Source organism: Cavia porcellus, unplaced genomic scaffold, assembly GCF_034190915.1.
Source record: "Cavia porcellus strain 051 isolate PalLab524CR breed Dunkin Hartley unplaced genomic scaffold, mCavPor4.1 scaffold_7, whole genome shotgun sequence".
Taxonomy (NCBI): domain Eukaryota; kingdom Metazoa; phylum Chordata; class Mammalia; order Rodentia; family Caviidae; genus Cavia; species Cavia porcellus.
The window spans coordinates 67974638-67998802 of record NW_026947490.1 but is presented as its reverse complement, the minus strand read 5'-3'; the positions used below and the strand labels follow the sequence as shown (position 1 = coordinate 67998802).

General features: G+C 45.3%; 1 protein-coding gene across 5 annotated transcripts in view; it reads left to right on the top strand.

Annotated features, from left to right (window-relative positions):
* Bend7 (BEN domain containing 7) overlaps positions 1-21735 on the top strand; it is a 93614-nt gene extending 71879 nt beyond the window's left edge. For 3 of the 5 annotated variants that reach the window (XM_063253779.1, XM_063253777.1, XM_063253780.1), the window contains 3 exons: positions 7519-7638; positions 16193-16246; positions 17741-21735. In XM_063253779.1, coding sequence (XP_063109849.1) covers positions 7519-7638; positions 16193-16246; positions 17741-17799 — 233 coding nt within the window. In that variant the 3' untranslated portion in view covers positions 17800-21735. Of the gene's footprint in view, positions 1-7518; positions 7639-16192; positions 16247-17740 lie in introns of those variants that run through there. The other 2 variants (XM_063253778.1, XR_010048902.1) reach the window with 2 other exon arrangements.
* The last annotated feature ends 2430 nt before the right edge of the window (positions 21736-24165 follow it).

Here is a 24165-nt window from a genome sequence, read left to right as displayed (position 1 = left end):
GTTGGGTGCCTCACTCTAGGGGGAGGGTGAGTTTTTTTGGTTTGTTTTTGTTTTTGTCTTTTCAGAGCAACTGGAGGAAATTCTAGCCTTGGTTATGAATCTGCTCCTGGCTCATTCTTTTGTGGATGAACTTTTTTTTGCTGTGGTTGCTTTCAATATCTCTTTGCCTTAACATCATGTTTCTTTATTCCAGGTCTAGGTATATGTGTATTTTTATTATTGATCTGTTAGGTTGTTGTGCTTCTTGGAACCAAGGATTTGTGGCTCATCAACTCTGGAAATTTTATATCTGCTTTTCTGACTTTGCCTTTCTTTTGTTCTTTTATTTGCTCCCTCTGACACACCTGTGTTTATTGGAAATTTTTGTTCTGTCCTTCATCTCTCTTGTTTTGTATTTTCCATCTGTTAATCTCTGTTTACCATCTGAGAGATTCTGCCTCCCTGTTCTACTCAGGGATATTGATTTGTTGATTAGCTTACCCTTTGAATTTTTAAATCTGAAATACTACATTTGCCATTTGCACAGGTTCCGTGGGTTCTTTCATCGTGGTTTTCTTCAGTGAATTCCATCCGTAGCCATTTAAAGGGTGCTCATTTGCCATTCCACTGTTGGTCAGTGGAGGTCTGTCCTTGCTTTTCTTGGTGCTCTGTGTCCCCGCGTGTCCTTGTGTTTCTATGTGAACCCATCTGCAGTGCTCCCATTGGAGCACCTGCTGTGGCTCAGACTGCAGAAGCTCCCCCAGAGTCATTGTGCTTGACCTGTCCGGATGCAGGAGTGTCATTAGCAGAGCTTACACTGACTTCATGCAGGTGACTTCACTTTGCATGGCATAGGTGGACACTTAAGATCTTCTGAAGCGACTGTTTTCTTCCTGCAAAGACAGCCTGTTGCCCCTGCATGGGTGGTAGGTTGTAACTTCACAGCTTTGGTTCCATTTCCCCTCACCCAAGCCGGGGGCCCATTTGCTGCTACCGTGTCCATGGGAAAGCCCGAGTTTATGGTCAGTGAGACGACCACCCCCACCTTAGGACACTGCAGTCTGCTGCTTTGGTCTGCACAGCCTTCCCTGTGTCTGGAACATTTTCCTCCTTTTTCCTCGCCTGGTCTCTGCTCTGACTGAAGCAAGCCTGCCCTGAGGTCCTGAGTTTCCTTCTATTTCAGCATGGTCTGCATGCTGGTCTGGACCTCTTCCTCCCGCCCTTCCACCTCACGGCAGCTTCTTTGAGAAGGAAGCAGCTTTTGTTCACTAGCACCTTGCCCAGCCCTGTGCCTCACGGCTACTGGAGGAGTGTTCCTGAATGTGTGGCCTTTTTATAATAAGGGCACAGCAGTGTTCAGGGTCCAGATATGAAGCCACTCACACGATCAGAAGGCATCGTCACCCTAATTGGTCTTAATAAGAATCAGCAGAAACAGATGAGAGAAGCCATATGCCAAAGCAGTCATGTCGCAGACGACCCCTGAGTCCAGTGCTATGCTCTGAGGCTGTGGATTGTGGACGTTGGCAGTGGGAAAGCAGGAGACTGGTCAGTGCCCTCGGCAGACCTGGTGGAGAGGGTTAGGGGAAGGCGCCCTGTGGAGTCAACAGTGCCAAGAGTTAGGTCTCCACTGACCTGTAGAAAATGCCCTCTTCGGGGGCGGGGGGGTTGAGGGCTTCACTGCACGACGTGTTGCCCAGGCGTCCTGAGAAGGTGCTATCTCCCAGGGCTGCACATGAGCATGGTCAGGGCCCCTGCTCGTGGCCCTGACTGTCCAGTGAGCTGCATTTTCTCTCACTCTGTTTCTGCTTCTCCTTGCACATCTGTTTACTGCTTCTGTCCTTAAGAGCCAGCTTTCCCACTCGCTTTCTGCCCCTCACAGGCAGCTTTGGCTTGCACTTGCGTGGCCCTGTTCCTGCTTTGCCCTTATCTCTAGCCATCTGCTTTTCTGGGGGGTAGGGGCTGCTTGTCCTTCTGTGCAGTCCTCAGCTTGGCATCCTGGGCATCAAGTCTGAGAGTCCATGTTTCTTGTATGTCCACCCTCTGAGGCCAAGTTGCCATGCATAGCTTACCTTCATATGCTGTCTGGTCTGGGGTGGGGGCGGAAGGAACTGGCATCTGCAGGCCTGCAGGTCTCTCTCCCTGGCTGTCCATCATGCTCCTATTATGCCATTAAAACTCACCTTTGGTGTGGGAAGATTTACCTTTTGCCTGAATTGTATTTAGGATTCATCTCTTTTTCTTTTACAATACCTGTGTGCTCATTTACACCTTTAAATTAAAAATTAAAACCCCAGACCTGCGATGGAGCCTGGGCACACTTTGATTCTGTTGTCTGTAACTTAAGGACATAGTAGTTGCCCCATTGGTTGCTATGAAGATTAGAGATTCATTAACTACTGAGCACACAGGAAATCTCAAGTACTTCAGCCATTCCCCCATGCTCGGCATGGAGTCCTGGGGCACTGAGCTGTATCCCCAACCTTTTCATTTTTTTGAGATAAGGTCTAAGTTGCCCAGGCTGGCCTCAGTCTCCCAGGTATTGGGGTTATGGGTGTGCACCGCCACACCTGGCTCAAACACTAGCTGTTAGAGTAGGAGGGGGGAGGAGGAGAGAGTGATGCACCGCTTCAGTCAGAGATGCCTGGTTCCCTCTTGCTTTGCATTTCCCTGACTGTAGGGGGTCTCCAGTTGTGTTGTTCTGCCTGGCACAGGAAAATTTACAGCAGAGAGCCCTTTGCCTCACCCTCACTGAGGTCCTCAGAATTTGGCACGTCCTCTAAGGAACCAGGATGTCCATTGCACTTGAAGTAAGCCTTGGTTCCCATCTGTCTGTGTGACAGGTTACATCTCAGCCATCGTATCCCAAGGCGAACCATCACTGCAGCTCAGAACTGCTGGCGGGTTCCATGGTGTGGTCAAAGCTTGGCAAGCCCAGGTCTGCTCCTCCAAGTACCTGTAGGACACGATGCATCCTTTCAGAGTCCTTGCCTTACTCTGCTTTGCCAGCACAGCCAGAAAAACCTGAATGAGAAATCCTTCCAGCAGAGAGCAGTGCACACCAGTCTCGGGTGGTCTGGTCAGCCTGTCGGACACACTGCCCAGCACAGAGTTCTTTGAGGATTATTAAAAGCTACATGCTACAGAAGTATCTGCCCAGCCATCACAAGCTTCTTCATTATTTATGAATAATGAAAGGGTTCAGATGCATGTGAGCAATGGGAAAGTCATTGTTCGCGTACGGATCGACTTGAGCATTTGTCATTTCTCTGGTGACTTAACATCTCTCTGTGCCTTGGGACCTCACATAATGTTAACCAGAGTGATGCTTAAGCTCTTTTATTTGGTTTAATTGTTGGCCTCACTCCACTTGTTCAGGTTATTTGGAATCATTTAGAATTAGCCCTCACTTTTCCTTAATATATTAAAACAGGAAAGGAGGGAAATTTCTTTTTAGAACCTATTGTATTCTAAGGATGAATGCAAATTATCCTACTATGATTCTTAATGACCCACTATTAACTAGTAGGAAACCCAGTGCATTAATGCAATACCTCTTTTCACATCATTACTCCTAATGGAACTGTTACCGGGATAATAGCTTGACCTTTAGCTATAGATTCAGAAAGCAAAAATATATTCTGCTTACGCCGTACCTGTATTCACACGGAATATTGACTGTTTTCACATCAATACCATGGCCGACTCTTGGCCTTGTTCTAGGGCCTCATCTGCGATTATAATGGAGAAAATAAAATTTCATCTTCAGTAGATAAATTCTAGTTAAAAGTCTCTTTTTAAATTTGGATGTAATCCATGAACCAGAATGTCAATAATGTACCCAGCAGAAACGTTTGTGTAGGTATTTTTCAAAAACCTAGGGCTGCGCCTTCAAAGGTCTCAGTCAGAGACCCAGGAGACAATTTTCCTGAAATCAGAGACGATTTAACTGAAAGGAGAAAAATAAGCAGAAAGAGCTGCCTTTGAATGAGTGACAGATGCTTGAGCTCAAGGTTAGAATGGCAAAGTCTGACCTTTGGCCCCTCCCGAGTTGAGAGAACCTTCCTGGCCTCTCTCGGTTCTGAGCTTCACTGTGGTCACACGGGAGTGGTTTCGAGGTTGGCACAGCCAAATCTACTTTGTTATTTTGGAACAGCTGCTTTCTAAAGTGAGACAGTTTGGACACATGCATTTCACAATCTTAGGAAAAGAGAGGTTGCTATGGGAATTAATTGTGTAAGTAATAGTACAGGTGAGAAGATACTTACCTGCCAAGATAGTACGTTGAGTCATTTTTGTAGGATGCATTTTCTCTTTTTTTTTTTTTTTTGTCTTTTTCATTTTTACCGGTACCAGGGATCGAACTCATGACCGCCTGCTTACAAGGCAGGTGCTTATGCCACTGAGCTAAAGGATGCATTTTCATATCCTTGAAAAGGGTTCTAAATGCAAATATATTTTTTATTTTATTCCATTTTTATAAAATGGAATGTCAAGACTTTTTGACACTTCTCCAATTAGTGTTATCATGGACATTTGCATGTAATATTTAAACATATTCCATTAGTCAAGGCTTCCTACTAGTTCAGATGGGCCATTCCCCCCTTATAGCCTCAATTTGGGAGCTCCTGCATTTGCTTCCATTAGAAACAAAACTGGGAAACAGGATTAGTATCACGTATTTCTTGAGTTTCTGTTCCTGCAAGGCAGTATGCTCGGAGAGAGACAAAGAAAGGATGGCCCCGATGCCATTTGTGACCTGGTGCGGGGGACCTGAGAGTGTACCTCTCCCACCCTGGCAGCTCTGTGTCTTCCAGGTGGAGCACCTGCTCACCCCACATCACCTACATGGGCGCCTGCGTGGTGTTTATCTTCTCTAGCTCTGCCTCAGGAGGGTGTCATCAGACGTTTCCACTGAGCCCATTCCAGGACTTGCTTCATTTTGGAGAGCTGTACTGTCCATGCAGAGACCCATCTAACCTGTGACCAGATGGTGCTGGACCTCGTCTGTGAGGCCCCTAATCTCTGCTGTGTTTCTGCCTGTACCACTGGACACGCCTTATTGTTCTGCCACACTGCCCCTCCACTGCTGCCGTGGGAATGTTCTGGATGGTTGCCGCACCTTCCTTGACCCTTCTGCCAACCCCCTGATATCTTGGTTTTCTGATCTCTGTGTATCCCAAGGCTGGGCACCTTTTTCTGGTCTCGCTCCCTTTTCCTAATTGAGGGGTAGTGGAGGTTGGAAAGGTGAGGAATTCATTCCAGGTGACCTCTTCCCTCCATCTCCAGCAGATTTACATCCCTGTTCTGCAGAAACTGTACTGCAAAACCCTGGCCCAGGCCAGCCCTCCCATCCAGTGTCTTAGATCAGACCACATGCCCGCGTCTGCTGCTGTTGCTATGCACTGCCTGGTCACTTTACTGGGTGTCCTGAGCCGGCTGCTTTTCTTACTCTCCTCAGGGCATTTCCAGAAGTTCCCATCCTCCCTCTGCCATGGTGCCTCACCACTGAGTTCACTGAGCTTTGAGAGCCACTCAGATGGACCCTGGCTGCAGCAGAGGGTGTTTCCCTCCTGTTGGGGCAGCTCCTCCATTTTTGTTCTGGATTCCTATGCCCCAGCTCTTTTGAGATGGTTCCTGGAGTGGCTCCGCCTTTTCTCATATGCTGTATCCTCCTGTCATATTGGCTGCTCCATTCTGCCAATCGCGTTCCAGCTTTCCTCCCCTCGCCCTGCTACTCTGGACAGGAATGTGAGGTTATTCTGCGCATGTTGTCTCTAGTCCTCAATGTTCTTTGGCGAGCATTTGCCACAGTGTCTAGCTGCCCCTACTCTGCACTTAAAGCTACTTTTCCCTCTTTTTAAAACCGCTTGTGACACTTTGTAAGACCACTCTTCCTGGTGCCCTTGACACTGACCTCTTTCTCTGCCTTCTCTGCCTGCATCCCCTTTTAAGCACCACGTACTCTGGGCACATGCTTGGCACTGTGCTCTTGCTCAGTGGATTTCTGCAGTGAATGGGTTTTCACTTGTCATCTTCACTGCCACACGTACAGTCTGCTTCCAGTGGAGTGAGCAGCTGTCCCCTGCGGACTCAGCCAGGAACACTGCAGGAGCTTTCTGAAGCCCTGTTCCCTCCGGCCTACAGGTCGACCCTACTTGTGGCTCCTGGCTCTCTTTAGCTTTTCCTGCACCACTGGATTGCTTACACTGAGATCATATATGTGGCTTTTTTTCTTTTTTCAAATTATTTTCTTAGGATAAATTTCTAGGAATAATATTACCAGTCCAGAGGTATCTGATGTCACTTACAATGTCTTATTTCCCACAAGGATTTCCCAGTTTGTGTCATTGATTATGTTGGTTTCCCACCATTTCATCAATGTCACATAGAAGCTTTTTAACATTGTTTTTCTACTTAGAAGGTAATAGTGTTTTAAAGTGCTTTAACTTAGGTATTAGCTGAGTATTCTTTCTAGTATTTCATGTTGCATGTATATGCTCTCCATTTAACTGTGGGACTTTTGAGGTTACTCTTTTTATTTGAATGGACTCCTTTTAGGTGGTAGATATTGAACATTTTCAGTCAGTTTTAGTGCACCTAGCTTTTGTCCTATTGAAATGTTTATTTTTCATTCAGTGGAAATTTCAGTTTTTATACAGTCAAGTCTGTCAATATTTTCCTTTGTCATTTCTTTTTAAAAGAAACCTTTAAAACATTAAAATTACTGATATTTAAATATCAAGAAGGTGGTGTGATGTGACCACAGACCAGGAGGTGACCTTATGGAGAGCCCGCTGAAAAGGCAAGTTTAAAAGTGCTCAGGAGTGGAATGTGAGGCAGAAATGTCACCACCAGCACCTAACAGGCAGTCACACACTGTGCACGGCTTTCCTGAGGGCATTGGCTCGCCTCTCCTTTGTCCTGCATGTGATTCTCCTGGTTTCTTTGTGTTTAATAGGGCAGCTCATTCTTGGAGCTGATACCGTATGCCAGGGGTTGATGAAGAGGAAGAATTTTATCTAGATTGAGTCTCATGATTTCATTAAGACATACTGCATTACTATTTATTTTGAGTACTGACTGAATTAGTGGGAATCACCATGAGAGCAGCATCATGCTAAACCTGTCCTGGGGCCAGTGGATCCATAGAAGCATCTTCTTTTCTACCTATAAGAAGCAGACATGCAGATCCAGAGCAAGCAGAAAGACCAGTCTCCATGCTAACTGCTTAGCATTTCTAGCCAGTTCCATTTAGAAATGCAATCTTTGTCTGCAGCCAGGGCCCAGCAAATCACCGCCTGTACCAAAGGAACAATGTGCAGACACAGAAAGCACACAGAGGAGACAGACTCTGAGGGTTGGGAATGTAGCTTGGTGGTAGAGCGCATGTGAGTGCCTGGGTTCAGTTCCCAATGCTACTAGAAGAGAAAGCAAGCAACAGAGAACTTTTTGTTGTCTTCTTGGGCTATGTTCCTACTTCAGATCTGTACCTTTTATTTGCTAAAGTATTTAACAGTATTCTGCATTTTCTTTCAGTCTTCACTGAAAAGTACTGTACTGCTAACCATGTGGACAAGCTCCCTGGCCCAAGAGACTGGGTACAGATTCTCCAGGATCAAATTAAATTGGCCAGAAGAAGGTTAAAAAGAGGCTCAGGTATGAAGAGTTGTACAAGGACTTTGTGGAAGGACTTTATTGAATTCTCAGCCTTTATAAAACGTGATACTTTCCTCTGGAGTATTGCAGTGTCCTTTGTCTTTTGAAAGAGACACTCAACATACTGTAATGTTTTCTGGTTGGCCATCTTAAAGCCTTACTCAAGTGAATTTTGAAACTCACTTTAAGATTAAATAGTAGAAATTATGCAGGGCCATTTGCTTTCAGTAGTACAACTGGAAAACATTGCAAATTTTATGTGTGGTCAGATATGTCTTATGCACAAAACCAGGACAGTCCTTTGTGATTTGTGTCTGTTCATTTACTGATTTTTGTTTGTTCGTTTTGTTACAGTGAGCTGAGTTAGTTGGAAATATTATAGGCAGTTGGATAGGGTTTAGCCCTCAAAGGAGCCAGTGCAGAAGTTCAGATACCTTGTCACCTCTGAGGAAACAGGCATCCCCTGCTGGGGGCCAAATCTCAAGACAAAAGACAAAGCAAATACAACCACATCCTAAGCACTGATAGTCCAAGTAGTTCTCTACCCTGCTAAGGAAGTCATTATTCCAGCCCCTACATGCCTGCTTGCTGTGTGACTTGCTCCCTATTTGATCCTGACTTAATCAGTTTTTACCTGAGCAGTTAATCTTATTGGTTGGTTCTGTCCCACCTTATGCCCACCTTGCAAGTTCCCATTTTTCCTCACCTTGGATCCATCTAATCTCATGATTTTACTCTATCAACGTCCCTAGAAAAGACAGAGTCCCTAGCAACTCTCTCAGGACCCCTTCTGTCTCTCTTTCAGACCGAAGCTTTCTTTCTCTCAATAAATAGATTCTGCTCTTACCCTCTGTTGTTCTAAAATTCATTCTTTGACTTTAGAGAACACAAACTCATACCAGACATATACCAAGTTGGGAGTTTCATTCCCCTATATCAGTTTCTGAATGATTTTATAAAAGTCCTAATTGCTTAAGGTAAAGAAATAGGAAAAATCATCATACCAGAATTATCCCATCAAGTGGATAGGCAGGGATTTTAAGTTGTGTGTGTGTGTGTGTGTGTGTGTGTGTGTGTGTGTGTGTGTGTGTTTTAAATATTTGGGCTTGATGACTTGGGGATTATTCTTCCAGAAAAAGTGAGCACCTGTTGGATTGTCACTATGTAGATTTGGTTATTTGAATTTGTAGACTCGCCATGTGGCGGTGGCTAGTTTTACCCTTCTTTTCCTGTGCTACAAGAACAGTTGTCTCCGTGAAGCCCCAGATCTGTAGGTATTACTTCTAAATACTGTAAATCAGTATGTGTGTTATGAAAAACAGTATGGAGGCTCTTCAAAAAATTAAAAATAGAACTGCCTAACCTACTACTAGGTATATAATTAGTAACAGCAGAATTGATATAGGGGAATGAAACTCCTGACCTTCTGTGTCCACAAATTCCTGTTCTCTAAAATCAAAGAATTAATTTTAAAAACAACGGAGTTAAGAGTAGAATGTATTTATTGAGAGAAAGAAAGCTTTTGTCAGAGAGAGACAGAAGGGGTCCCGAGTGGGTTGCCAAGGACTCTTGTTTTTCCTAGAGGCTTTTATAGAGCAAAATCATGGGGCCAGATGGGTTCAAAGTGGGGGAAGACTGGGAACTCACAAGGCAGATGGGCATAAATTAGAACATAACTATTAGTAAGCCAATAAGATCAATAGTTCAGGTAAAATTGATTACATTAGGGACAAATGGGGAAGGGAGTCCTGTAGAAAGTGAGCATTTTTAGAGAGCAGTGACTTTTCCCTAGGGGCAAGGGATGGTGACTGCAGGCTCCCTCAGGGTAATAGGGAACTATTTAGAGTATCAATCCCAGGATATAGGTGCATTTGTTTGGGTGTTTTGTCTTGAGGCCTGGCCCACAGCAGGAGGTGTCTGTCTTCCCCAAAGTTGCAAAGTATCTGGGCTTCTGCTCTGGCTCCTTGAAGGACCTAGCTCTTGGCTCACTTCCTATAATATTTCTAACTAACTCAGCTGCCTGCAACAGAATCAGTATGTTGAGGACATACCTGCATTCCTGTGTTTGGTGAGCGTCTTCGCCATGGCTAAGATAAGGAATCAACATCAGTGCCCTCAGTGGACGAATGAGTGAAGAAAACACAGATAAACTTGGAGAAGGGCATGCTAAGTGCGACAGGCACAGAAAGACAAATGCCACATGCTGCCACAGTGTAGAACCCACAGAGCAGAGTCGTTCCCAAGGTTCAGTCACATTGGGTTACAAAACTTCCAGTAGGAGACATATGCTCCTTATGTGACCTGGTGTCTGACAGTGTTAACTGCTAATAATACTCTTATTCTTGAAAATTAAGTGTAGGTTTTGTTTTCACCACAAAGTATGTGAGGTAATAGTGAATTAGTTAGCTCAATTAAGCTGTTCCACAATGTGTGCATATTGCAAAGCATCATATAGTAAATCACAAGTATTAACACTGTAAAAATAATATAAGCCAGGTGTGGTGGCACATGCCTGTAATCCCAGCACTCGGGAGGCTGAAGCAGGAGGATTGTTGCAAGTTTAAGACCAGCCTGGGCTACACAGTGAACTCAGTGCCAGCCTGAACTACATAGTGTTACCCTGTCTCAAAAAAAGACAGTAATAATAATAATATAAATATACTAATAAACCTGGCCTTTGGAGGACATAGTCGAACCATGGCAGTCTCCAGCAGATCCTTTTCACAGCTGCCTCAGTTGCCTACTCCCCAGCCTGGTCTCTTGCCTCAGGCCTCAGGCTCTGATAGCCGCACAGCTTTCTCCTGTCTCCCAAGGTGGGCTGGTCTCACAGGGGCATGCACCCCCTCTGCCTGGGAGCTGCTCCCTCTCATAAAGCGGCCCTTCTCCTGGAGCCTGCATCAGAGGCCCGAGGGGTATATTCCTGCTTCCTGTAGTGAACCATGCGCTCTCAAGGGCAGGGAGTGTGCCTGGGCCCTGTTTGAGTTCCAGGGGACACAGAGTATATGGCACAGGACAGATGGTCAAAGAGTTTTGTTGTGTGAATCAGTGAAACCATCAGTAGTTCCAGAAAGGGCAGCAGTCCATAAGAAAAGAAAAAGACCTTGTTTGCTTGGCCTGAGTCTCCTGAGGTCTGGCTGTCCTGGAGCGCCCTTTTGCCCTCCTGTGTCTCTCACTGCCTTCTCTGCCCTCTCACCTATTATACCTTTTTCCTGGTTTCTTTCCTCTCCCATAATCTCCCAAAGATTCAGAGTTTCCTGTCGTGGTGGTCTGACCTTACTCAGAGTCAGTGAATTAGAAAACATCCGGGAAGAGACAGCTTCCTGGAGGACTCAGTATTCCTCCATAGTAAAGGAGGAATCCACCCATCCCCCTTATACATCACAAAAGACCCCTTTTATAGGCTCATGCTGGAAGAGGAAGAAAATCTTTTACATTTGAAGGACAGACAATTTGCCCAGTAGGTTCCTGCAGTGGGGCTGTTATTCCTGAGTGAGTACTGATGTCTGTCCTGTTGGTGTCCTGTCCTTGGTTCTACACCAAGTCAAGATTTCAGATTTAGGCTTGAGTGTGATTAAACTGGCCTGGGTTGCCCAGCTACTGTGTTAGACATCTTGACTATTTGAATGTATAAGACATTTCATTTACCTAGATTGAGCCCAGAAAACACAGAGCTGCATCTCCAGTGCTTTTTGATTTTTAGAGACAGGATTTTGCCGTTACTCAGACTGGCCCCAGACTTACAATCTTCCTCTCTCAGCCTCTTGAGTAGCTAGAAATCCACGCCTGAACCACCCTGAGCCTGCCGGTTTCTCTTAAAACCGAAGTGTGTGGGTCCATTGGGGTCCCTTAATCACTCTCCTCAGCAGGAGCCACGACTACAAAGCACAGGGCCCTCTTGTCCCTTCCTCAGGTGGTCTCTGTGGCCCTTTGATGGCCTGGGTTCTACAGTTCCTTCCCTCAGATTCTCTGCAAGCCTCAGGTATTTCTAGTGCATCCCCAGGTGATTTGCAGGGGGAAATTGTTGACTCCCAGAATTCAAAGACTCTAAATATATTATTCCAGTTTGAGAGAAGTCTAAAATGTGTCATAATGAAAAAAACATAAATTTAATATTTCTCCAAAGAAAAAGGAAAGCATTACCACACCTAAGAACTAGCATTTGGTTCCACGTGTTTTGGAATCACCAACAAATACCAACATCGATGTTGTGCCCCCGACTTTGAGCTCGCCTGAGGAAGTCCTTCTGTACGTGGCTGTTCCTGCCTACTTTACAGAGGCTAATCAGAGCTGATGGGCTGTTCTGGTTTAGGTATAAAGGATCCCCCAAAGTTTCAGGTGTTCTGAGGTGGGACTTTGGGAATGTGATTGTGATATAGGGGAATGAAATCCCCCACCTACTATGTCCGTGAATTTGTGTTCTCTAAAATCGAAGAATGAATTTTAGAACAAAGGAGGTTAAGAGCAGAAATATTTATTGAGAGAGAGAAAGCTTCTGTCTTTTCTGGGACTTTTATAGAGCAAAATCATGGGACCAGATGGGTTCAAGGTGGGGGAAGACTGGGAACTCACAAGGCAGAAGGGCATAAGTTAGGAGATAACTATAGTTAGCCAATAAGATCAATAGTTCGGGTAAAATTGATTATATTAGGGACAAATGAGGAAGCAAGTCCTGTAGAAAGTGGGCATTTTTAGAGAGCAGTGACTCTTCCCTAGGGAGAAGGGATGGTGACTGCAGGCTCCCTCAGGGTAATAGGGAACTATTTAGGGTATCAGTCCTCAGGATATGGGTGCATTTGTTTGGTCTTTTGTCTTGAGGCCTGGCCCAGAGCAGATGTCCTGTCTCCCCTACAGTTGCAAAGTATCTGGGCTTCTGCACTGGCTCCATTGAGGACCTAGCCCTGTCTCACTGCCTATAATATTTCTAACTAACTGAGCTGCCTGCAACACTCCCACGGTGATATTCCTCCCTCACTGGTGACAAGCCCTGGAAGAGCAAGGTCAAATGACCATGGACTGAAACCTCTAAAGCCATCAGCCAAAATAAAGTGCTCCTCCTTCAATTTGTTTGTCTCAGATATTATGTCACAGTGACTGACACCTGGGGAAATGTGAGAAATACTTGAAGCTTGCAGGGTTCCTGAGGAAAAGGAACTGTAGACCCCTAGATCCGTTGATGTTACTCACTGAAGCAACAGAGACCACCTAAGAAAGGAAGGAGGAGCTTGGTGCTCCCTTGGGAGCTTGTGCCTCCTGCTAAGGGAGTGATGAAAAGTCCCCAGTGGACCTGAACTCCTCAAGTACTAAGAGTAACCTTCAAGCTGGGCATGCCTGTACACAGCTGTAATTCCACCCGCTGAAGAAGCTGAGGCAGGAAATTCCAAGTTTGAGGTTGGCATGGACAATTTAGCAAGATCCTCTTTTAGAAAGAATTGGGTATACAGCTCAAGGCTTTCTGTATTCCATCTCTAATACTGGAGGTGGAGGGACTCTGAATGTAGAAATCATAAAAAATAGGAGATGTCTGAGGAGGCTGTTCCTAGGGACAGAAGCAGCCTTGCTGGACCCAGGGTGAAACAGAAACTTGGGCTGACTTCTCAGTCTTCTGCACAGGCCCAACTACAAGCAGAGCTCTGTTGTCAGATGCCGAGACCAGTGATGGCTCCAGGACTATCTTCCTCCCTGCCCCACCCTGGCCAGTGAACCCGGTTCTTAACTCCCACAGCATTTCCGTTCATAACACGTCTCAGATGCATGTATTTCCCTGCCTTCACCTGCCTCTCCTGAACAAGACCTGCAGCCTGCCCTTCCTCAGAGCCCTTCTCTTAGAAGTGTGAGCAATTGTCCACTCTTGCTCCATGGTCATCAGGATGTTTGCCACTTCAACTTTGGGCCACTGGGTTGAAGTGCTGTACCTTCACGTATGTGGTGTGTGTCAAGCAAATTTGGTTAGCCATAGAGAAGTGGAAGGTGGCGATAAAACAGAGCCACACTGAGGCACAGACCAAATGACTGTGCATCAGGCCTGACCTGCCAAACAGCTCATCTCCTGGCATAGGAAACACTGTTCCTCTTCGGCTCATACACAGTCAAGCTGGAGCCACTTGCACTTTCTGCAAAGACCAAGTGCCAGATCAGTAACATTACTTATTCTCATGATTTTTTGCCCTGATCGCTTTCTGTCTAAATGATAATACAAACAATGTCTCATCTCTATTCCACAATTTCAACCTTATTTACAATATTAGTTCAGTTCCTGGAACTGGATGCAGACTCTGACTGAGCAAGCTAATCAGCTAACTGCTTGGGGAAGCCAGCGTAACCTCTAGAAAAGCAGTGCCCCTACCTATCTGAGAGGCCATTATGCAAATTCAAATAGAAATTCACTTGAGGCTCTCATCACATGTAATAATTTTTTTCTGTAACTGGAATGATTCCTTTCCTGGTGTGGATTTTTATCATTTTCATTAGGTTACTTCCTTGGAGCTGAAATCACAATTTATTATTTGTGTTAGCTCCAAGAGTAAAGCTGTCACTGCTATTAAATTTTTTTCAGACTTGCTCAGTCACTTCCAAATTTTACAACTTGATTGTCACAGGAAAGAAGGGTTGTGAACTTGTTACAGATGTTATAATCAAGTATGAGAAGAGTGTTGCCGTTCACCCCTGCTGTCTCATCAGCTAATTTAATGTAACAGCATACATATAATTCTGGTAGTGCATGAAAGCGTGTAACTGCACAAGCCTATTTATAAAAGTCAGGGTAGCTGAATTACAGTGGGAAGATCAGCATACACGCCAAACGTATTTTTGCTGTAACTAACTAAACCTCTATTATACATGTAAAGTTACTAAAGTATAAAATGAACTAAAACTTGAAGATTTAAAACATTGGCTCCTAGTAATGTCTACGACATGGTGGAACTGTTGATGGCAAAGATCCGGAAGAGCCAGGACTTGGACCTGCTTTAGTCATTGGCCAGGTCACTCACTAGCTGTGCTACCTGGAGTCCTGTCCCACTTCCTTCGTGTTTTAAAAGGACTTTAAAATGACGGTAGTAATGGCCTTACCTTGGGAAGTCCTCCAGGGGTTAAGTGACACAGCAGTGTGAGAGCTCTGTAAATGCTAAGGACTTAGCAGAAGAGAAGTGGTGGTGGCTATCACTGCTGTTATTAGTTACTGTTCCTATTACTGAAGGTTTTTATTTAAAACCCTCTCAGGCAGTGAGAGAATTACTGTGTGGATCTCTTACCTATTCCAAATAACTCCAATTAGAAGAGAGTAATGTCTTCTAAATATAAAAATGACATGTATTCATTGTTTTTAATATATAAATTACTTAAAACCCAAAGACCAAAAATTAGAATACGTAAAGCCTCTGCTCCAGAACTGATTTCTGTGTATCTCTCAGCTATAAGTCTGTGTACAAAATTTAATCATGCCATTTATGTTCTTGCTCGGCTTGCATATTTTTATTTTATTAAATATTCTTCTGCAGCACCATATTTGGGAGTTTCTGCTGTACTCCCACAGCTGGGCATGAGTATTATACCTCTCCTGGGTGTTTCTCTTTGTGGTGAAACCCGGGGCACAGTAGACAGTGGATGTTTGACTAATGTCAGATGAAGGCACCGCGGACATTAGAGGTAGATCTCGAGGTGGAAATCTTGGGTCATTTCTAGCTGTGTCTAAATGTTTAAAGCCAGAACAATAGAAAAGAGAACCTGCTGTGAGGTTTACTTCCCACCAACCCAGTGACGCAGAAGAAGGCCCCCGTGGCTGTTAACAGGTGACTCCCAGGAGTCCTCTAACCCTAACCCTACAGGAGGCCACTGAAAGCGCTCCAACAACCACAAGGAGATGTTCCTCAAACCTTAGGGGGGACCAGCGTGTCCTTCAGTTTAGGAGGCTCACAGGCCTTTCTGCAGTTAGTGAAAGGTTTTGTGACTAAAGGATCTGCTTGTGCAGAAACTCCTAAAGAGGTTGAAACACCTATCAGGAAGATTTATGTTCTAAATCACAGAAGAGAAGATGCTTTTGAAGAAATACATAGCTCCTCTTTATGATTTTCTTCATGGCTGAAAGCATGCCCAGGTTAGATGGGGAAGCCAAGGAGCTGAATTTCCCAGCACCTTCACAGAAAGGTTCCTTCTCTGATTGTTCTGGTCTTCCCACCAGGAGCGGCTCGGCAGGGGAGGATCGCAGTTCTGCAGCGGGAATTTGCCGTGTTGAGCACGTTTAATGACACACTTAAACTGTCTGCCCCAGGGGCTTGTTGGATGCTTTCACCCATGTTAATAAGTCAACTGAAATAGGATTTGTAAGATTTACAAAAAGTTTAATACAGGAAAGATGATCTATATCATTATCATCATCAAAACATCTATGTAAATAATGGTGCTAAAATCTATAATGTGAACTAGCTGAATCTGGAAAGGGACAGGAAAGGTGAACACTGTTATGTACACTGGAGATGTTTTAATTGCATTTCTATATTCAGTAAGATGAATGTGCTCCCTGAAACTAATGCGATTTGTGTTTTATGTTTGTAACCAGCAGAGGTAGCTGACGGTGATGAAAGACTGGACAGTGTTTCTCTGCCACCAACAGGTAAGCACATTTACATTCTCATCACTGCTGGGAAATAACGCGCGTGAAAATATCAGCGCTGGAAATGCTTTCAGTGTCGGAGATGCAGGCACGGAGCAGCCCCCTTCCAGAACAGGCCCAGCCACCCGGCAGAGCTCCCAGGATGACCCAGGGTTCAGGGTGTTTCCTGTTGAGTGTAAAGAGAGTGAAAAGCTGCGTTTGCCTCAGACTGTGTCATGTTCGTAAAGATCTCAGAAATGGAAGTCCTGAAAACTTAGTATCACAACATTTTGCCTCTTCAGGGCTTAGGCATTAAAAATTTAACATGAGGTAAAGTGAGATTTATTTCACTATAGCACAAGGATCACTGGTTTTATGTGACCAAATCCATGTCTCTTCTGCCTTCTTGCACTCCACGCAGAAGACATGAGAAAGGCGGTCCACCCCTGCTCACAGTGCAGGCACCCTGTGACTGCTGAGGGTCACTTGTGATGGAATAAGCCAATCCATCTGGCAGAGCTGATACTCTTGGACTTAGCGAGACCTGCTAAGCGCAGCCTTGCATTTGTTCGGAGCTGGCTGCACATCATTGTGAGCAGCTGTGCACATGGTTCCGATGGCACTGTCTATCTCTTAAGTAAACCTCCGCTCCTGCCTGTTTCTTTACCAGTTCCCACCCGAGAGGTGGGCAGACAAGTCTGGTTGGTCGGTCAGTCAGCTGTGTGTTGGAATGTTTCTCTCCCAGATTCTTTATTGAGTGTCCTCAAAGCATACCTGAAGATTCTAGCCACAGAATTCAGGCACCCACCAAAAAGGCTCTGGCTGAAAAAGCTCAACTCACTGTTTTCCTCTAGGCTTACGGTGATAAGATTTTAGTTAAATTTGGCATAGTAGTGGAGTATTTGGCGTGGGTAAGGACACTTAGCAGAGTTCCTGGTGACCGTGAGCTCAGTGACAGCACATGTCCCAAGACGGGCTTCAGGCCAAGTCCACAGGTGTCAGATGGGCACACATTAGTGAACTCGATGCAGCGTGAAAGCCCAGTTGTGTGAATAATCTATCACTTTCTCTGTAGCAAGGAGCTGTGCAGCAGATCAACAGACAAATAAGCTATGTAGGGCACAAAGGGTCCGAGTGTGTCAGGCTTACCATTGACAGTCGTGGAGTGAGCGGGATTTCTCCTCAAGTTGAGCTGTGTTTTCACCTTTGTGAATTAAGAGAAGTGAAGTGTGTGATCTCTATTGTTCCCTCCTGCTCTGTCATTCTGTGCAAATCAGACCTGTTCTCATCACTCCTGCCCACGGATGCAGGGAGGACATGTGTTTCTGGAGGCCCTGGGAGGAGCAGGTGCTTCTCCAGCTGTGCCTCCCAGGATGTCCACCCCCAGGTCCCTGGGGGTCGACACCACCTGTCCTCTGTCGTGTTACTCAGTGGCTTTCGTGTTATTTTTTAAAAACCATGCCCCCAGAAATAATTCCTTTGCTTTTAACTGTCTGCATTTGGCTCTGCCTCTAGAGATGTTTCAGACGAGAAAACTGAGCACAGGGGATGCTAGAGCGGCTGCATGGAATTGAAGAAGCTGCCAAGGAATCTGAGAATAGAAGGAACTTGAGAGATCATCGAATCCAGTCCCTTCATTTTCTCCAGTCCTTTTATTTTACAGAGAAAAAAGCCTGAGGCCCAGAAACACTAAACAACTTTGCCAGGGTCTGGACTGTTGAAGCCTGGCCAGAGCCCAGGCCTGGGACTCCCTGCTGACATGCCGTAGAGCTTTTTCACACCTACACCAAAGCCAGCTTCTCTCTGCATGTTTCTTCAAGATGCTCAGAGATGGCGATGTGCTGACCCCTCGCGTTTCAGGTCCCACAGTCTTCACGTTTACTAGGATGTTCCTCGTCAGCCCACCCAAAGGCTGCTGCAGTGCAAGCTCTTTGATTCAAGTCCTTTCTCAGATTTTGTCCAGAGCCTTGAGGCATAATTAAGAAAGTGGTAGAATGCACCTACTGGTCTTTTCACAAGACTACTGATAGCTATTTAATAAAAATCACTGAACAGCATGACAGTGAAACTATCATTTTAGCAGAGAGAAAGAGTCACAAGTTGGTGCTCAGATTCGGCAGTCGTAGAGTGGACTAGTCTTCTTGGTCCAGCATGCCTCTCAAAGTAGATCCCCAGGCTGGTTAGCTTTGAATGCAGTGCTCTTGCTGGCCCTCCTGTTCTCGTGTCCTGGCGTGACTGGCCACACTTGAGCATCCGTCCCCGTCCTGCACACACAGTCTCGGCTTGGCCTTGAGCCTCCTTGCTGCAGGAGCTGCTGGACTGGGATGCCGACCTTCCTTGTTCCATGACTGAGCAGGCCGGCCATGTTTGTCCCCTGCAAAGATTCAGCGGTACCTTTGTCACCATTTTCTTGGGTTTTTTCTTCCAGTTTTGCATGTGTGAGGCAGGGAATAAGTAGAAACTCTGCTGCTGTGAGTCAGGTAGACAAATAATGTCCGTGTTGACCAACTGCATTTAAGCACCTTTCTGTTAGTCTGCTTTTAACAAAGCTAGACCCAGAGTTCATGGTGGAGAAGGATATTTTCTTAATTTATTCCGTTTTGGCCTTGTTGATTGAGTCTTTTGAACTGCTAACAGGAATCAGCCCCATGTTGGGCTCAGTCGCTAAAGCGCCTGAGGCAAGTGGGAGAGGCAGGAATGCTTCCTCCTCCCAGGCTGCTGCACAGAGGTAGAGGGAGGGCTGGGGAGAAATCCTCCAAGGATGGGGCAGCAAGCGTTAAACAAAGAGCCCAGAGGAAGTAACATCCAAAGGTGCTCTCCAAACAGGTTAGATGGGGATTCTGGAGTTTGAAATAGTGGGGTGATATTCCTTTGTGTTTAGCAGTTTGCATCACAAATTGGCATTCTTTCACATATTTTTCTTTAAAAAAGTATAAGGAAGAAGCAGCCAATGTTGGATGTTTGATGTTTTTCCAGACTTTTCTTTATATTTTGTTTATTGTGGTAATGGAAAGCCTGTATGTACGACTTTGTTTCCTGAATTTTGGAGATTTCTGCGTAAGAAGCACTTTTTCTTTTTGTTACAAATCTTTGTACACATTATTAGCTGCATGATAATCTGTTTTGCAGGTCAATCATATTTTATTTAACCCTTTTCTATCACAACATATGGGCATACTCAGCACGTACAGGGTTTCCTATAAAGTATGATCATTACTTATTTCTAGTTCCTAAAACTGCTCATTGAGCACAACTGACCTTTAGTCAAAAACTTGATGACTTAATTCTGCAAGACTGGCGCTTCCCAGGGAGCCCCCAAACTTTATCCCAGCCTCAATGGCAGGCGACCAACTGTCCTGGGGAGCTACCCCTTCCTTGTCCTGTCTGTGTTGCAGGTAATACATCTGACACCCGCAGAGAAAACAGAACACAGAACCCCTGGTTTTGTTGTGAGATTTTCATTTTTGTGAGCTCATTAGCACGTGTAACTCTTGCCTTTGAACTTCAAAGGTGGAGAGAGCATTTCCAGGGTCAAGCAGCATATGAGTGCTCTGGGATGTTTACCTGTCATGCTTGGATAGTTTCATGTGTTTTCTCTTTGTTGTGTGATGAATCAAGCCTCCAATTTAGTATAAGATTTTTAAAAATCATTTTTAAAGTTGCTTTGTTACCCTTTAAAGTCCAGTGTTGAATTAGGTGGTCGTCCAAGGCAAAGAAGCTGTTCTTTCCATTTTTCTATTCATTTGCCACCTCGACGTCAAGTTTTGAATCACATGTATTTTAATGTAAATTTCTTACCTGCATCTAAAGAAGTATGGCTCTTTCTAGGACTGAAGGTATCTGAAAAGGCCACAATTAATTAGACTTATTTTAGTGCAGAAGACGGAAAAGTTGTTTGAAGAGACAGGCAGCTCTGACATGTTAGAGAGAATCATTGGTGACATCAGTACCCCCGAAGAGCCACTGGTGATGAAGCCAGTGGTGCAAACAATGTATGAAGTTGCATTGGCCTGCTGACAAAACAACCCATTAAAAGGGGAACGCCTGAGAGGGAGTTACCTGCTCGACCTGGACCCAGTTGGACGGACTGTTTCCCCCAGTGGTTTTCCATTGGGTGTTGACCTGCCACAGTGTGCACGCTTCGATTCCAGCTCCCTGGCGCACCTGCCCTCACTCTGTATCCAACACAGGAAAGGCCGGGCTGACTGCAGACATAGCTTGCCACGTGGCTGCTCATTGTGCATAAGTATTTACTTTCAGATTTCTTTCTCTCTGAAATAGTACGCACCACTTTGAGATACTGCATCCTTACCTCATTTACTGTACAAAGCAAGTTGCCCTGAAGCTTGGCACTTTACCTAAAGACCAGACCTTGGTGTGAAAGGCACTTGACTGTAGGTCCCCCAAACCCTAGGGTTTAAAGCCGCCAGGCAGGCAGTGTAACCCCTCTCCTGAGCACTCACTCCAACCTGTGAGAGCTGACAGTCACTGCAGAGGCTCTGCTGCCCACCCAGTCAGTGCCCGCTGGTGTGCTACTGCCCTGTCCAAGGTACTGTCCTACCATGGGGACAGGAGGAGCTCCCAGCTAATCAACTGAAGATGCATGATACCCCATAATGTGATGCACAGCTAGTCCCCTGTGGCGTATGGAGTCAGTCTCACTGGAGGCAGCTACAGCTCGTGTGTGTGTGTGTGTGTGTGTGTGTGTGTGTGTGTGTGTGTCTTTTTTAAAGCTACAAGGAAGCTTCAGAGAAATTGTTTCGGTAACATCTTTTGGGTTGCCTTTCCCGTTTCCAGCCAGTCAGTAAGTCTTTTCCAGAAGCTGGTCTCCTTCTGCCAAGTGGTCTGACAAACTGGTATTGCAAACCAGGGTTTTTGTTTTTCTGCAGCATATGCTCAAAAATTCATCTTCTGCCTTCCTGAATGAAATCTTCCTTAAGGGAATAGGAAAGATTAATTAGTGACCTTTCACTCAATTAAGCTATGAGGAATATGTTGCTACCAAAGGTGGAAACATTTCCTTGTAACTGCAGATCTCTTAAATGTGCACCACGAACCTTCAAAAGCACTTCCTTCCAAGGCTGTGTGACAGCTTGGAGTTTTCAATACTTCAGGAGGGGTAGGGACTCTGCTACTCACAGATGTGTGCAATGGATTCTCAAATTGGAAATGCATATCAAATCTGCAACCATAAAATCATATTTTGTAAATTCAAATTGCATTTGTGTTAAGTTACTGTGACTACTGTTGAGACTTTGTTCAGAAATCCTTTTTATAGGCTTTCTTAGCAAAAGTAAAATTCCATATCTATGGGTAACATCTCAATCTTCTGTACATATGTTTTATTAATATGTAAATATCTAGATTTTTAAAAATTACTATGTTCTTTAAAAAAGAATTCCACACCAGGCTAGCTGTGGAAGTGGTGAATAACATTGTGTTGTGATATCAACTCCCAAGATGCTCTTTAAGTCCGTTCTGAAAGAACACAATAAATTACTTTAATTGAACGTGCTTGTGTCTTGCCTGTGCCCCAGTGTTCCCGTGTTTACAAAGTCAGTGTTGTTCATTAATTAAGAGGTGTTTATTAATACCCTCATGATCTTTCACAGAGTTATACCTCCTCGTGAAGTTAACTTTAAAAAAATAAAACAGGTTACTGCCAAAACGGGAGTCTTCCCTCACCACAGAGACCCTAGCTCCACCTGGCAATCAGATCGATGGTTGCAGCGGGTCCCTTGGAGACACTTGGGCATTAAGTACTGAGATGCTCGAAGCCTAATTTTAATGAATTAGGTGGCTTTATAATCTTCACTTAAAAGGCTAAACCCTGCTTCTATGGAAACAACACAGCAGACAGACAAATCCATCTTCCCCCGTGCCAAGTGGCTGCTGTCATTGCTTTGTTCTCCTCGAACACCGGAGGGCGCTACGCGTCCCCAGCCACCTGCCCCTCTGGCTTCCCTGTCCTGAGCATGCTGCACCGGGTACCTGGCACCTGACTGGAAGCTGCTTCCTTGGAGCTTCCTTCTGGAGGCTGCTGAGCTGGCCGGCCACAGGAAGGAGTGGCTGACCTAGTGTGGTGGGCAGTAGCTGCTGGATCAGAAAGCAGCAGGGGTGGGGTGACTAGCAAGTTGCTTGCAAAGAAAGAAAATCTGTAGTGCAGTCATGGCCTTACCTCCCTCAAGCTGGCAGCCTGGCCCAGCCTGCCCCTCCTGCCACATGCTTCCAGCTTTGTGGCACCCACTCCCTTTGTCCACAGAATTGCTTATAGAGGGTCCATGCTCTGGGATGCCCCACTGGGGTACACTAGTACGGATGGTTGCTTTATAGGTGCCCTTTCTAGCAGGTGAATGGGGCCAGGTTTGCCATGCAAGGCTCCAGTGGAAGGGGAGCACTATATCCCCTGAAGTGACTGCCTCCCGCAGGCTGGCCTGACTGAGTGACAGGGGACATTTCCCACCTGCCTTTGAGTTCAGCTTTAATCTGCTGAGGACCAATGGGGATGCACCCTGTGATGGCTCAGGACAGCCGAGTTTGGGGTGCATGGGAAAGGGTAAGAACTGAGCTATTAAGGGGAAAAATTGCGTTTCCCTTGAGCCACATTACTTTTGAGCCCTCTTGGTACTGTGTTTTAGCACATGTTATGCTGAGTGTTACGCACCCTCGCGTGCTGTACAGGTCAGGTTTTTCTTTCTGTCTAGACTCGGACTGTACCCACAGCTTTCATTTCTGTAGTTTATAGTACATTTAACCCGGGACAGTGGAGGAAGGGTAAGCTTCTTTCACGTTTTTAAAGCATCTTTTGGCTTTTCTCCTATGTTCAGTATTTTAAACGAATTAAGACATTGTCAGCTCCTATCTCCTCCTTCCCAGCCCCAAGGGTGTTTGAGTCCGTTCATGCTCGAAGGCTATATGCTACGATAAGCAGCAGTCACAACCGCACAGTCATGGCTCCTGTGGACTTCCGGCCAGCAGCCAGAGCTCAGCTAACATTTAAAGTACACTGATGTCCGGTGCCTGCGGACTTTGTCCCTCTGCAGTTAGGCACAGGGCTGAGCAGCCACAGGTAGCTCTAAGGATCACTGAGGTGTTGGGACCAGTCAGGACAAGCACACATGAACAGTTTAGGATGAAGATCACTCAGCAAGCACAGAAATCTTAATGAACACTAGGCGGCCACAGCTGTTTGTCCATGTCACGGAGAACACTGGTGAGCAACAGGACTGGAAGAGGGTGGCATGCTTCAGGTAAGGAACCATTGTTCCTAAGGACGATGGGCTCGAGGGTGCTCAGAGAGGATGAAGTAGCACAGGGGGTGTTAATTGAGTCATTTCTGGTTTCCTATCTAGTGGTTAGAAATATATCACTTTGGGAGGATACTTAATGGTAACATACGGGGTAAGTGCCCTGTATTATAATGTGTTCATTCTCTCTCCCTCCATTGTTAGACTAGGGCAGAAATTACCTTCCTAGCAAAATGTGCAATTGGTCTATCACTTCACTGAAACAATTTAGGATGCTCCATTTCCCTTGTAAAATTGATTTTCTCTCCGTGTTTCCATCGAGGACCCTCCACCTTCATATCCACCCCAGCTCAGGAGGGAGGATGAACACAACCAAAAGTAAAGAGAGCTGGCCGAGTCAGCACTGTATGTGATGCGCCACCATCAGCTGCAGTTGAGGAAGGTATTTAAAAGGAACGATCTAAAGTAGATTAGTTTCAAAGCTTAGATTTAAAATATTCCTCACTTTGTTAATGAAGAGATCAAAATGGCCAGAAATAAAAACATTAAAAGGGTCTTTAAAGCTGGTGCATGCCTACAATCCCCACATATTTGAGGCTGAGGCAAAAAATAGCTGCAAGTTCGAGGCCAGCCTGAACTAGGAAGCAAGACCTTGTCTCAAAAAACAAAAACTCCCAAAAAACCAAAAAGACT